General features: G+C 47.7%; 1 protein-coding gene across 5 annotated transcripts in view; it reads left to right on the plus strand.

The window, feature by feature from the left end:
• Positions 1-14982, plus strand: part of LOC114050601 (src kinase-associated phosphoprotein 2-like) — a 191924-nt gene that overhangs the window by 164331 nt on the left and 12611 nt on the right. For 4 of the 5 annotated variants that reach the window (XM_027872422.1, XM_027872421.1, XM_027872424.1 and 1 more), the window contains one exon: positions 2605-2717. In XM_027872422.1, coding sequence (XP_027728223.1) covers positions 2605-2717 — 113 coding nt within the window. The remainder of the gene's footprint in view (positions 1-2604; positions 2718-14982) is intronic. The other variant, XM_027872423.1, reaches the window with a different exon arrangement.

Below are 14982 nucleotides of genomic sequence, written 5' to 3' on the forward strand. Positions count from 1 at the left end.
TGGCTTCCCAGAGGGGCTGAGAAGCTGGGGGTGGCCGGGAGGACGAGCTCCAGGGCGAGGGCAGGCCCAGTCTCCAGGCAGCTTTTCCAGCAGGGCTGGGCCTCAGCTCAGGGGGCGTGTAGAGAACGAGGCATCTTGCCCATGGTGGGGGTCTGTCTTCCCATCGATGTGCTTGTGTAACTCCCATTAGTCTTAATGGGAGCTTCACCAAGCGCATCCATGGGAAAAGAGACCCTAACGTGATAAGGATTATGTGTTAGAAATCACCGTGGACTTGCCTTTCCAAGCCACCCCTGGTTTTTTGCAAATCCATTCAGGGAAAGGGGAAGCAACTGTGAAAGGAAGAAAAGGCAGCCAGGACATCTGGGAAAGCCCTGGGGAATTCTGTGGCCTGGCCAGAAAAGAACCTTTGCCCTAGTTCTCAGCCAGAGTCTGTGGCTTCAGTGTTCTGGGCTAAAGCTTGGGCAGCATGGAGGGCAGAGGCCTGTGGAAACGCCATTCTTTGTCAACTAATTGAGGGGGCAGAGGGAGGAGAAATGCATGATGGGGCCCTCAGCTAATGGGGAGAGGAGAGGGAAAGGTGTCTAACAGGGCCCTCAGCTAGTTGGGGGAGGGGGGCCATAGGGAAGAGTGGGGAAGATGCATAATGGGGCCCTCAGTGAGTGGGGGGGCAGTGGGAGGAGGGGAGGATGCATAACGGGGCCCTCAGCTAATGGGGGAGTAGGAGACTGACACCAACCAGGTGCAGGGCCCCACCTGAGATCCCTTTAGCCACTGATCTAATGTTCCTGCAATGCTACAACTTTCACGTCACCATTTGTCTAAATCAAGGATGGAGAACCTGTGGCCTCCAGGCCACATGTGGCCCTCTAGTCCTCAAGTGCGGCCCTTTGACCCCCTTCATAAAAGGATTTGCTCCGTAAAACTTGGACTCAGTCAAAATGCCGCACCTGAGGACCTAGAGGCCACAGGTGGCCTCGAGGCCGAAGATTCCCTGCTGGTCTAAACAAATGTTTTTTAAAGAAATCAGCCACTTTGTTGTTAAGTGATTTTTTAAAAACCCACAGTGTTTTGGAGTGATGATGTGACCAGCCCGAGTGCCCTCTAGTGTCCTTCCAGAGAAGGTGCAGGTCAGGGCTGCTGAATAGAGACAATTAGGGTGAGGGGTCTTTTGGGGGCCTGCCTGGGCTCCCAGGCTTTGCCCCTTCCTGCTGCTGCAGCCGGTGACGAGCCCTCAGAAGGTTAATGCAGACATGTCAGGAGCATTTCACTTTTTTTTTCTTCTTGAGAAAGTAATAAAAAGAAACTTTTGGTGGGAGAGCGGTGGGGGATCCAGTGCCCGGGGGGGGGGGGGGCGTTGCTTTTCAGGAGGATGACAGGTCATAGAAGCTGTTCCCCCGAGCTCCTAACCTGAGGCGATCTGCACCATTCGGTTTGGACATTTTGGTTTTTGTTATTGAAGGTTGCACTGATTTCATATCATCTTAACCCTTTGTTCAAACATTCCAAACCTGATGTGATAGACTCCTGGCCTAATGACACGCTGATGCCCCTGGCTGTCCAGGGCAGTGCCACACCACTCAGGTGACAGTCCAGATCCAGCCTCTGTCCCTCCCTTCAGCCTCTCACGTTACAGGATGACATCCCTGTGAGGACGGCTGTCGGCATGTCCACGTTCTGTCCGGCTCCTGGACGTGTGGGCAGCTCCCTAGTAGGACTTTGTTCTCTTTGAGCTAACTTGTCAAAGCTCAGTGATCATGGAATTAAAAACTGGAAGACATTTTCAGCATAACAGAGGTCCCGTTGCCTTTAACTCTGCCCTGTGGGTTTCAAGAGATGTCCATGGCACCGTGGGCATCTGACAAAGCATTTATCACTCTGTTATTGTGGTATTACAGAGCAAAGAGTGAGAAATAATCAATCAGCTAATGGTCTGTATGGCAGTTTGAACACACCACATCCATTGTGCTTAGGCCGCTAGAAGGAAGAGTTTGGCACGCCGGTGTGTCCCGCGTGTTTATTCAGAGCTGAACCTCCTGAGCTGAAGCGGATGAAAATGCAGGCCGAAAGACGCGACTTCACCTTTGGCACTTCCAAAGTCGCCGTGCTATTTCAGCAAGTGCAGTGAGAAGCCGAATATCTGGGGAGGGAGCTGGGGCTTCTTCCTTAGTCCTCCTGTACCAGGCCATCGAGTGTGACTTGGATTTATTTTTTATCAGATGGTTATTTCATGTATTATCGTTAGTCCCTTCTCGTGGATATCGCTCATTCCATGGCACGGCATGTTTGTCTTCTGAGTCAGACACAGACAAACCCGGCTTGTTGCATAAAATGTCATGGAGGCGAGTGTTAGAGGCTGGTTTCTGTTTGGGCTTCACGTCTTAAATAGAGATGAAAAAAAAACAAGTAGAATTTAGATGCTGAAAAATAATGTCATGTGAGCAGAATTCTTTCATGTAAAATCTTTGAATTGGGTCAAGATTCTTGTCTTTTGAAAAAATGTTAGTGGTTTGCATTTGGAGCATTCATTGCTAATTGGTTAATAAAAAATGAGGTCTTGTTACATGAGAGATGTAACTCATGTTTCCTCTTCCTTCTTTCCAGCAGATAAAAGCACTGATTATGCTAATTTTTACCAAGGTCTATGGGACTGCACAGGGGCTGTTCCTGACGAGTTGTCATTTAAACGTGGCGACGTTATCTACATTCTCAGCAAGGTAGGCAACTAAAATTGATGACTGGAAAGTGGGGGGAGAGAAATCCAGCTTTAAATGTTTGGTTATACAATATGGGAAAAAGTATACCCACTGGCATTCTCCGAGGTCCTTGTTAACAATTAGAAGTTCACAATAATTAATTATTTTGTCAAGTGAAATATAATCAAATTTTAAACACAATCAGATAACAGGATCCAACTTAAAAGTATGTTTACCCATCAGTCTGGATCTTGGCGAACATCCATTAAGTGACTTATCCAGAAACAATGTACTTAGGTGAAAGTTCTCATTGTAAAGTATTCTGTTATTTCTTATGTTTTTATTTCCTCTTCCCTTTTTATTCTTCTATGTGTATTCTGATTTGGTATGCCATTCACTCCTGGAAGTACTGTTTATAGAACAAATTTTTCATCTTTGGGTAAACACAACGAATGTTCCAGCCATTTAAAGTTAATGTTGTTTTTTTTTTTTAATTCCAGCAGATCTGGAGATTTTTTAGTTGTATGACTTGTGTAGTTGCGGATACACACACGTAGACATACATGCATACATGTCCATACGTGGCAACATACATACAGTAATGGCTCTGTGCTCATACGTCATACCAAACTTTCTTTCTTCAGGCTTCTTAAGCTATGGGGCTATTAGAAGCATTCTGGTCTTAAACATACCATGTCTTGACTGTGTCTCGGCTTAAAGTCCCGAGTCTGGCACTGATTAACTCTCTAACCTTGGGTTGGATACATCCCCGTGTCCCAATTTCTCCATCTGTAATACAGAGATAATATCTTCCTCTCTCTACTTTATAGGGATGCTGTAGAAATAAATGTGATGATATATATGAAAACACTTCAAGCTCTTAGCAGAGAAAGTGTTCTATCAATCATAAAGCAAAGGTTTAGGGGCGGTTTTGTGCTCATAGAAGCTGTTTGAAAACCAGCAAGACTTTTGGGACACAGCCCATCTGACGCACCAGTTCAGTTTCATTCACAACCATTTACTAAGCATCTGAGGCTCTGGGGTGATACAGTCCAGGCCCTGTCCTCAGGGAGATTCCTGTCTAACCTCTGTCATCCTCCTGGCCTCTCCCAAAGGTGTATAAGCATTGCAGCTGTAGGATTCAGCCTAGAGTGAAGAATTTATATTTAACCAGGTCAGCAGCTCATTCACACGGCTCCTTTGGATGGAAGTTTAGCTGCCAAATTCAATTCCTTTCAAGGACATTTCTTAGGACTCTTGAAAAATGACCTCACGACATCTTAGCTTACAGAAGATCCTCGAGCTGGAAGGGTAACAACTGGGGCCCAGAGAGTTGAAGGGACCGACTCGAGGGCACCCATCTGGTAACTGGGAGAAGAGGAGGGAATGAGGGTTTATTAAGCACCTACTATGTGTCGGCATTGTGCTAAACATGACACCCATTTTTTCATTTGATCCTCACCTCTGCCTTGGGAGATGGAGGCAAGTGAAGTGGACAGAGAGATTCAGTGACTTGCCTAGGGTCACACAGCTAGAAAGTGTCTGAGACTGAATTTGAACTCCAGTCTTCCTGACTCCAGGCCCAGTGCTCTGTGCACTATGGCGCCACCTAGCGGCCACCTAGTTAGTAAGGGTTAGGCCAGAATTTGAACTCTATTTTCCATAACTACATAATCATACGATTTTAAGATTGAAAGCCAGAAAACCAGAAAGGCTCTGAGGTTCCCAAAACTAGAACGGGAATGTACTTCAGAGGTCATCTCATCCAACTTCCTCATTTTACAGATGAGAAAACTGAGGTCCAAGGAGATTCCCAAGGTCACACAGTTGTAAGCCTCCAAGGTGGGATTGGAACCCAGGTCCTCTGATTCCAGAACTGGAGCTTTCCCCCTGTACCACACTGCCTTGAGTCCAATCCTTTGACACTGCATGTGAGGAACTCAAGGTCAGAGAAAGAAATGGGCTTGGCCAAGGTCACCCAACTAGCTAGCAAGGGGCAGGCAGAAAGGCAGTGATCCACTCTGGCCCTCAGACTCTAGACCCAGTGCTTTCTGCACCACTGGGGAGAGAGAGAGACTGGGGCAGGACGTGAGGTTTCACGCACAGTGGAGGGGACTCCTGGCTAAAGAACCTCCCATGAGCGACGCGGGCTGGTGCCTCCTCTTATCTCAGCCTCATGGAGTGGCCTGGGCCATCGAGAAGGGAAAGGACAACCCCGGGGCGGCCCCACCAGCATGTCTCAAACCCCTTCCGCCTCCACGGCCTGCTCTCTCTCTGGCCACCACATAAATCACAGCTGCCAGTGAAAATCATTGCCAATTAAAAGCACATGGACATAAGGGACATTTTCCCCCTGTTTTTAAAATCGGACTGATTTCTTTTTCATTGCTTTTTTAAATGATACATGAGACTGTTGAAATCCTGTGAGCTTGTGCTGTGTGGGGAAAATCTTGCCCCGTACAAGGATCATGTAGATAAGAGCCTGGGCATTTCATTATCAGTCAGGTGTCCCACAGACGAGCTCTGGGTAGTGCCCTCGGCTAACAAGATCACTTGTAGGCTGGTAATGTCATTATACTCCTATCTCAGTTCCATAATTGAAATTAAGCTCTGAAGATTGCTTTGTATTAACACAGAACTGTCATTAAAGCGTAATTATGGAGGTGTGGCATTCCTGTCGTCTTCTGGAGGGGAGGCGGTTTCTGCCCTCCCCAGAGGAGTCGGAAAGGTCTAGTCCGAGGGATGAAGCCACTTCTGCAGCTGGGGCTGGCCGCTTCTTAGAGGGCAAGGTGGCAAATGGCAGAGGTACACTGGCCAGGCATCTCTTCCCTCTCAGCCTGCCTCAGTTCTGTGGCCCCCATCCTTCTGACTCCTTATGGGGGTCTTTGGGAACGTAGGCCCCCCCAAGACTTTGTAGAATCAAGAGGGCATGAAGCGAGCTGCCCCCCGATTAGTTTAAAAGATTATTTAGTCTTCACTTTGATGTGACAGAAGACTTCTGACAAATGGAATGATCCAAAGTGGGAAGAGGCAGCCTCAGGGGTGGGGCAGAGTCTCAGGGCCTCACTTCCCACCTGAGTCCTCCCCACTCCTGGCTGTGGGCAGCCTCAGCCAAGCCCCTCAGTCTCTCTCCTCATCTGTAAAATGAAGAAGGTTGGTGTAATGACCTCTGAGATACTCATGGCTCTGTGTCTGTGCTGCTGGTGTGTTTCCAGCAGAGGCTGAATGAAGTCTGGTTGTAGATGCTGCTGGAGAGCACATTCCTGGCTGGGTACCGTCAGACGGGAACACAGCAGAGGTGCCCCTCTCTGCCAGCTCAGAGCGTCCAGAATTCTCACAGGGAGCTGAAGAGGAGGGTGAGATAGGGGAAGGGAAGTGAGGCATTGAGCAGGGGGCCCCTGGACCAGCGTTGGCCAGGATGAAGGCACAGGATGCTAGGGTCTCAGGTGAGTCAGGGATGCAAGGAGACAAGAACAGGGCCGAGGGTGATAGCGCAGACGCACTCTGGCTGCTCGTCCCCCCTCCTCTCTGACACCCATCTCCTGACAGTGGCCCTGACGACATCTGCACTGTTGTCTTTGGAAAGGACCTGACAGTCTTCACCCCAAGATGGGTAAACACAGGCTGCTGAGATGGTACCACTAGTTTATTTAGCATATCAACATAACGATAGAAATTTGGGGAACTTGGTAAGGAAGTCGTGTAGCCTGAGGATTTTTATTACCTAAAAGGAAATGACCTCGTGTGACCTCAGGGTCCATCCCAGCTCTGCCCTTATCTGGGTGACGTTAGGCCAGAGGGTTGGACTAAGAATGACCTCTGAGGTCCCTTCCTGCTGGGACCTTTTGTGATGCCCCAATACTGTTCATACAAGAAAAAAAGCGCCCATTCAGAATTCAAATTTATTTAGCTTCAAGGTTCATCTGGTGGCCTATGGGGACACTTTTTAAAATACCACTAGCTGGTTATTTGCTGACCTCTGATTCTCACCTTTTTTAGACTTTGTGCTGGTGTGAAATTTCGCCTTTACCATTTTCACACCATCTAGTGGCACCAGGTGAGCAGTGCAGGTAATTGTCGTACTGGACGTATCCAAAATGGTGCCATAAAATCAAAGACAGTTTGGCTAAGCGATCGATATTGCTTTCCTTATTCTACATCAACCAAGAATTGGTGACAGCCCTAAAAAAGCTTAATGATGATACTGAGTTTAACATGTTTCCTTCAGCAAGAATGAATGCCTCACTAACGGTCTGACAAAGTGTTTGTATGGCCTCAAAAAACTCTCTGCAGAATTTCAATGCCGTGACCTTTTATGATCAAATTAATTCAGTTAAACAATGTTTTGAATAAAGTAGATTTTTGTTTATACAGTGGTGTATAATTCAAAATATTAAATGAACTCTGTCTGATTTTATGGACCCACTAGAATATCTTCTTGGTCTCTGACACTAGTCCTTTTCTTTTAAAGTAGCACATTAGTTTTAATAAAAATCACATTCCTTGAGGATAGAAGAATACTCAGCTGGTAGGATAGTCAGAAGGAATCATTCATTTCAGTTGAGAACATTCTGCATTTATGAATGTAAGTGGAGAAGGCCTTCCTTTGGCTTTGACATTAAAGATTGAGTTGAGTTTTGATCTTTGTTCTTTTTTAAATTGAGTGGCTTTTATTTCTTGCGAAAGACTCTTAGAAGGTGGTAACCACACAGCACGGTTGACTTGGGAGCTGGAGGTCCACATGGTTTGACATGCATGAGGCTCTATTGACTAATAGCCACATTTGATGCTGAAGTCAACATTGAGTGTTGTATTATTGTGAAACAGAACAGTCAGGAGAGCTGGCGCCCTCCGCCTCCTCTTTCTCACACTTCCTAATTAGCAGCTGTCAGGGGACTCCTGGCTCAACTCATTCCCTTCTTCAAAGTGTCTGTGGCATTTTCAGAATTTTAACCTTTGCACTTTACCAATAATCAATCCAAGGGCCGTTCGCCTTACAAGGAGAACCTATAACTTGGGCATTTTAGACTTTCTCCACTGGGCCTCTTAAGTGAACTGAAGGGGTTGGGCCAAGAGCTCTTTGGTAGTAGTTAGGGACACTCAAGTTTTGCGTAAATCAGAAATGTTTTGCCTTCTGTCTTCCACACAGTAAAATATTTTCACTAACACTTGAATTTAATTTTTTTTCTTTTTTGAGGATTTTTTTTTTTACACAATTCAGCACACTCCCAAGTGTAATCAGCACAGAGTTTGTATGTGTTTTCAATGAAGGCCGAATCACCACAAAGTGAGTTGTAACTCCAAAATGATAGGTCGGATTTTCGTGTCTTTGACAGGACAGACAGCCAACGCCTTTCGAGAGCAAGGAACCTTTTCATTGATTTTCAGGAATTGAGCACTAGAAGCCAAAACTCAGTTTAAACTTCTTTGCCCGACTTGACTCTTTTTGCGCTTCGAGCTTAAACCAGGAGAATAACATATTCATGAGTCTGGATTGTGCGAAATGTCGTCATTTCAGTAGCAGCATCTAAGGGGAATTATTTGGCCTGAAGTTCAGTTTGGTTCAACAAGCATTTACTATTCACCTACTGTGCGCACTAGGAATTAAAACTACCAAGTAGTCTCTGCTGTCAGGGAAATTATGGGGTGAGAAAAGATACAGAAAAGTAGATGCAAAGTCTCCGTGCAGTCCTTCTTAGAGGGGGCAAGGACCCCTCCCAGCCTGAGGGAATCAACCACCCTAGGAGGCATGAGCACAGCCTTCAAGGGAGTGGGAGATTTCAGGCATCTGCACTCGTCCAGTCACACGCTCCCTTGCCTTATCTTTCCATATGAAATCATCAGAAACGTGCCACCCGCGTTCTCACCCTTCATACATGATTTACGGAAGAGTTGGCTTCTGCACGAAGGGCGGTTCGTTGGTCCCCATAGTAGGAGGAGAGGAAGAGAATGAGGGGGAGAAAATCCTGAAGCAGGTGCTCCGCTGGTACAGCCTGGGGCAGAGGGGGCCTGGGAGTTCAAGCTTTTAAGAGTGAGGGAAGAGTGGGATGGGCAAAGCCCTGGCCTCAGGGCGCAAAGCAGAGTAAGGACTCTTGCCTCTATTAGCTAAGGTTTAAATAACGTGGTTGCCTTTTTCTACCGGTTGGTTCATTGCACTCATCCCTGAACATTTGATTCACGTTGTGAGAATAGAAAGGCTGAGTTGCCTTTTGTTTTGTTTTGTTTTGTTTAAAATACACAAAAAATTTGATGGCGGTCCATTAATGTAGCATATTACAGAGCGAGCTTTGGCTCTCCTAACTTTGTATCTGTCATCATCTAACCCTTTCTGGGCCCCAAATTGGATGACCGGTTTTGAAAGGTTACATAGGATGGCTCCATTTACAGCATATGGACCTCATCTGTTGACAGGGAACCTATTTATTTTAACCAAGGACAATCTATTTCCCCATCGTTCATTCTACCTTGTTGTTGGGGGAGGGGTGGATATTTCCACCTGTCAATGTCCACTGCCTTTACGTTTCTTTGCACCCCAGGGACGCACCCACAATCCTGAGCTGACCTGGCGACGGGCCCGAATGCACAGGGGCAATGGCTTTGCAGTGGGGGGGCATGCTTCCACCCCCCATGCTATTCAGTAAGGCAGGCAGCCCCAGACAATCGATGGGAAATCCACACTGGTGGATTCATGAGTGTTGTGGAAGCCCAGGTCCTGCTGAGGGCAGGACAGTGCGCTAAGGATGTTAGTCCACACCAAGCATTTGTTCAGTTTCTTTTGTGTGCTGGGCACAGGCATGAAAGGCCGAGTTCTGCCTTTTGTTCGAATGGAAGGGGAGCTCAGCCCAAGTGAAGGGGCTGCCAAGCTGGTGTGACGTGCCTGGGGCACCAGGAGAGCCCTTCCCTCCCGCACAAGGCACTGCCTGGACCGAGTCTGGAAAGAAACCAGACATTCTGTGCCAGGGGGCAGAGGGGAGGAGCGAGGTTCCAGGCTCAGGGGACAGAGAGTCACTGGGAGGGAGGCGGGGGGCTGTGTGAGGACCATCGTCCATATGGAGAGAGGTCGTGTGTAACTCTGGAAAGGGGTCTTAGAAGAAGGCTTTGAAGAGCTTTAAATGCCCAACAGAGGAATTTCTGTTTGACACTAGAGTTAATATTGAGGCGTGGGATGTGGTCACTTTGGCACCTGTGTGGACGGTAGATTGGAGGAGAAAGGATGTTTGGCAACTATACCCACCATTCCAAGTATATTGTCATGCATAGGCGTGTGTGGTCTATAGAGCTGACCGTGTAAGCTCAATGAGGTGTAGCACGAGCCTTTATCTAGCTTTTGTTAAGCACAGTGCCCTGTACACAGCAGGCACTCCATCTATGCACATCTGGTCATTCAAAAGGCCTCCGTTCAAATCTCCTTCCAGGCCTCATCTTTGCTAGCTCCCACAGAGCTGGAAAGGTCTTGGGCTCTGACCAGAAGCTCAGCCATGGTGGCTTGTGCAGGGAGAGGTTGGGGCTCATCTTGGGGGTCCAGGAGAATGGAAGGAGCCCCAGAGCCCCCCAAACCGTGGCTCTCAGGATCTTCTCACACCCCGCCACGAATGCTGGGCCTGAGGTGAAATAACTCTTTAGAGACACACTAGCACAGACGTCACGGACACTGGTTGACTGGTTCAGTCACTTAGTCATGATGCCCACGGAGGCTCTTAATATCTTCTGACTTCTTTTACTCTTCCTTTAGATCAGTTAATGGAACATTTTAGGAGGGGCAGTTGCACCTTTGGCCTTTGCCCAGCCCACCTGACTAGCCCCCGGGGTGGGTGGCCTGGCTGATCGTGAGCAGCTATAAAATGCTGCCTTTATCACACCCTTGCCCATTCCCCCCTCCCCCCGATCCAAAGGGTTTGGGTTCTCCCTGGAGGAGCCCTCTCAGCAGAAGGAGCCTGGCCAAGGAGCAGAGGGGAGGACGGGGCAGTAACAGTGGGGTGGGCAGGCGGGCCGGCTCACCCAGCAGCGGAGTGTGGCGGAAGATGGGGCTCCTTGGGAAGGCATTGCCCTGACGAGACTGACTAGAGCCAGGCCCCATGGACAGGAAGAGGGACCGAGACTGAAAGAAAAACCAGGCCAAGAATGGGGAGTCTAAAAGTCCCGAGCAGAGCCGGCCTTGCTTCTGTTCTCTAGGGGAGGGAGAAAGGGTGAGAAACATGGTGGCCAGGGGAAGGGCGAAGGCTCTTATTCTCCCCTCTTTTCCCCCACGTCAGGAGAGCAGGATGAAGCTGGAGAATGACCATCCAGTTGGGCTACACCTGGAGTGTAGAGGAGGGAGGGATGGAGGCTAGAGCCAGATATGGGGATCCAGAAATGCCAGGCTGAGAAATGACCCAAGTGAGAGCACCTGAAGAGGGGGGAGCAGAAGAGTGGTGTGAGCCAGGAAGGTTCTAGGAAGAGGGACCGGACACAGAGCAGTTAGGAGCCGCTGCAGTGGTGAAGGTAAGAAGTGATGAGCTCCTAACCCAGGGCTGGGGGCCTGGCCTGTGAGCCTCAGAAGTGGGGAGGAGAGATGCCATGGAGTGAGGAGGAGACGAGTCAAAAGATGATGGGGCCACCAGCAGAAATTGGGAACCCAAAAGGAGGAGCAGCTGGGTTCAGTTTAGGGCACGTGGAGATTGCAGGGCCACAGGCTGGTGGAGATGTGGCGATCAGGCCAGAGATGGGGCTTGGAGAGACACGCAAGGGGAGGAGAGAGGACGGAGGTGGGAAGGGGTACGTGTGTGTGGTGTGCTTGTGCGCATGTGTGTGTACGTGCATGGGGGGGCAGAGAAGGAGGGACCAGGGACAGGGATGAGGAGGGGTCACCTCACAAGGGAGACAGAGAGCAGGAAGAGAGTCGTGGGGGGCTCAAGGCCACCGGAGGGGAACAGGATGAGCAGAGACCCAAGGAGTGAAATAATCATGGCTGCTGCCCAAGGACATGCATGGTTATGTGCCCTGAGAGCGTGAAGAGCGTCATTGACATACCTATTTTTAAAATCTAAATATGCTTAATCTCTCCCTGCCTGTCTTAAAGAATGGTGAACAGACCCTTCCCACAGCCTTTGATCCTTCTGGTGAGATAGACGTTTTCATCCTACTTTCTCTCTTTTCTTTGCCTTAAGGACTTGTAAAGTCGCCCTGCTTCTGTTGACGTCCCTTGGTCCTTTCTGGTGCCTGTAAATATCGCTCCTTCTATTCAGGGTTACCATGTGGCAGGCGCCATGTGAAGCCTCTGCATACAGAGACAAAAGTGACAGTGCCTGCCCTCAGAGAGCTTACATTCCCTTGTGGAAAACAACCCTCCCACATAAAAGTCCATGCAGAGTCGTTTCCATGGAGTAGGAATCACAAAATCCTGCTTCTAGGGAGAGGCTTAACTCCCCTTCCTCAGTGTTTCTGCTTGCTAAGGCCGGCATACCGGGCCCATCTGGAGAGTGCCCGTCCGATATCTGTTTCCATGGTCCGAGGAGAGGCTGGTCCTCAGGAAGCCGATTAGCAGGTGGTGAATTAGGCTGAGGCCTAGAGCAGCTCCTGATGATGACCGGCTAAGGCCGAGAGGATCTGCAGCCCAGTACTGCCCAGTGACTAAACACTGACTCTTGGATGCAGCAGATTGGGGGTCCAAAGGGCCTGGATTCAAATCCTGGTTCTGTTACTACCTGTGTGAGTCAGTCTCCTGGAGCCTCTCTTTCCTCCCCACTAAAAGGAGAGGGCTGAATTAGAAAAGCGGCTTCTGAACCTGATAACTGCATTTCAATAGAATCGGTTTCCTTCACAATCCCAAGTATTTTATTTATTTAAAAACAGACTGAGAAGGAAATCCATAGGCTTTGCCGTCAGTGATGGAAAGCAAGGTGCCAATGCCCTCTCTTCCGTCTGCAGGTCAGTGATGTATGATAGGGGGAATCTCATTCAGAAGGCATTTCTGAGGATTTCAGTGCCTCAAGGTCGTCAGTATGCATGCATGTACACGTGCACACCTACACATAAATGTAGACATATGCACATGCGTGCCTACATGCACATATACACACACATAGAGAGATATAGACACTAACACATACATATACACATGCATATATATGCACATGCAATGCACATACATACACACCTATACGTACATGTAAACACATATACATACACACATGTATTTCACTTCAATTGTGTCCAACTCTTCATGACCCTATTTGGGGTTTTCTTGGCAAAGATACTGGAGTGGTTTTTCTTCCTTCTAGAAGCCATTTCCTTCTCTAGCTCATTTTGCAGGTGAGGATACTGAGGCAAACAGAGTTAAGTGACTTGCCCAGGGTCATACAGCTATTTGAGCTCATGAAAATGAGTCTTCTTGACTTCAGACCCAATGCTGTATCCACTGTGCCACCTCGCTGTATATGTGTGTATACACACATGTATATATACACATACATATGTACACATTTGTATGTGTGTATATACGTATGTAGGCACCGAAAAGTACAAGAGTTTAAGTTAAATAATCCCATGATATATCATTACTCCCCCACCCCCCACTCCCAAAATTAAATCTGGTTGCCGGGACTAGCCTAGCTGTGGAATGTTCACAGATCTCTATCTTATACTTGGGGAAACTGAGACTCAGAGAGGAGAAAGTCATACAGCTGGTGAGTGTCTTAGGTGGAATTGGAATCCAGGTCCACATGATTCCACTCCCCCAGGCTGCCTCCAACAAAGGTGTGCCCCTGTAGCCACACTGCTCCGTGGCTTACTCAGTTCCTTCTGCTTGCATTTCCCTTTTCTTATCAAAATAGGAGACAGAAGATTTCCACTCCACTGTTCCCATGCCAATGAACCTACAAAACTTGACTTCCCTGGTTGCTGCAGTTCCAAAGAAATAGACTTTGCTGTGGGCAAAGCGTCAGGCTGATTGCCAGAAGTCGAAGGGCAGCCGCCTCTCGGCCCCCTCCCCTCAGACCTGCACGTTTCCCATTTTGCTTTTTTTTTCCCGGCTGCACAAAGGAACAGCTGGCAGGAACCCTGCCGAGTTTTGATGTTGGGTTTTTTTTAATAGCTGCACATTGGAGAAACAAGGAAGTGGTTCTGTTGAGTAGCTCTGAGGCAAATATTTAAAGATTTTGAAGAGGTATCCAATTCAAACGGCGCGTGCTCTCTGTTTGGGAAAAACTCGGCTCTAGGCCCCAGTTTTTTTCCTTTGGTGACTAAAAAGCTCTGTGAATTGATAACTTATAAGCTGACGAATAATGTTAAAATCAAATGGTTCCTAATTAACAAATAACTGACGTCTGGAGATAAGATCGCCTCGGCTTTGCCAAAGGGCTCGTGTGTGTTTGGGAAACAGACTTCACTCATCACCCCATTCTGGTCTCCTAACCTGTCCCACACCTGTTGCTTTCAAGCAGTGAGAACCACTCCTGGAAGAGTAGGGGCCTCCTCCCCCAAAGCCTTATTAATGCTGAGACTTGGGATAAGAAGGAAACTTTTGAGCAGATGGTTTCTGGAAAGTAGACGATAACCCAGGAGGAATGTCCTCAGTCTGAAAAGGCCTGGAGTCGCTGATGCGGCTCCACTTAGGTGTAAAATAATATGCCACCAGCAGAGACGGCTTAGTTAATGAGTAAACATCTCCTGACTCCTTGACCAAAGTCTTTAGTTTGCCCAAACTAGCTTTTCCTCTTTTGCATAAACATTCTCAAAATGACACAGTCACTTTGTTTGGCAGTTTTAATAAATATTAATTGGACCTTGTGCTTTGACCATTAAACAAAACAGAGGTTCAAAATAATTTACTAGTCTGAAAACTGAAAAGAGAGTATCCAGGGGATGAAGGGAGGAGAGGAAGCCTTCACTCTACAGCACAATTGGGCACTTTTTCTTAATTTTTCATCTATTTTTGGCTTTTACTACCATATTGCTTTCTGCCTGGAAGCCATTCATTTTGCAGATATTGAGTTTCTTTGGAGTGTTATTCTCATACGGTGAGCATCCTCACACCTCTGGACCTTGATCGCGTTCCCACAGAGGAGAAAGAAGCTTTGTGCTAGTAATTACCTAACATTGTCAGAAACTGACTGCAGGCCTCTTTCCAGTGATAACAGAATAACCGCATAATGTAGCTTTATAGCACATGATTAATAGAAAATAATTACACGTCGTACAAAGGGATGCAATATTTCTTATAAATTGACTAGAATGGTTTCCTGTAGATTAAAGGACTCTTCATTATTTTATCAGTCCTGCTGAAGCCTAGTCACTTGCCTAGGTTAGC

Source organism: Vombatus ursinus, unplaced genomic scaffold (genome assembly GCF_900497805.2).
Source record: "Vombatus ursinus unplaced genomic scaffold, bare-nosed wombat genome assembly UNPS02014799.1, whole genome shotgun sequence".
In the NCBI taxonomy this organism is placed as follows: domain Eukaryota; kingdom Metazoa; phylum Chordata; class Mammalia; order Diprotodontia; family Vombatidae; genus Vombatus; species Vombatus ursinus.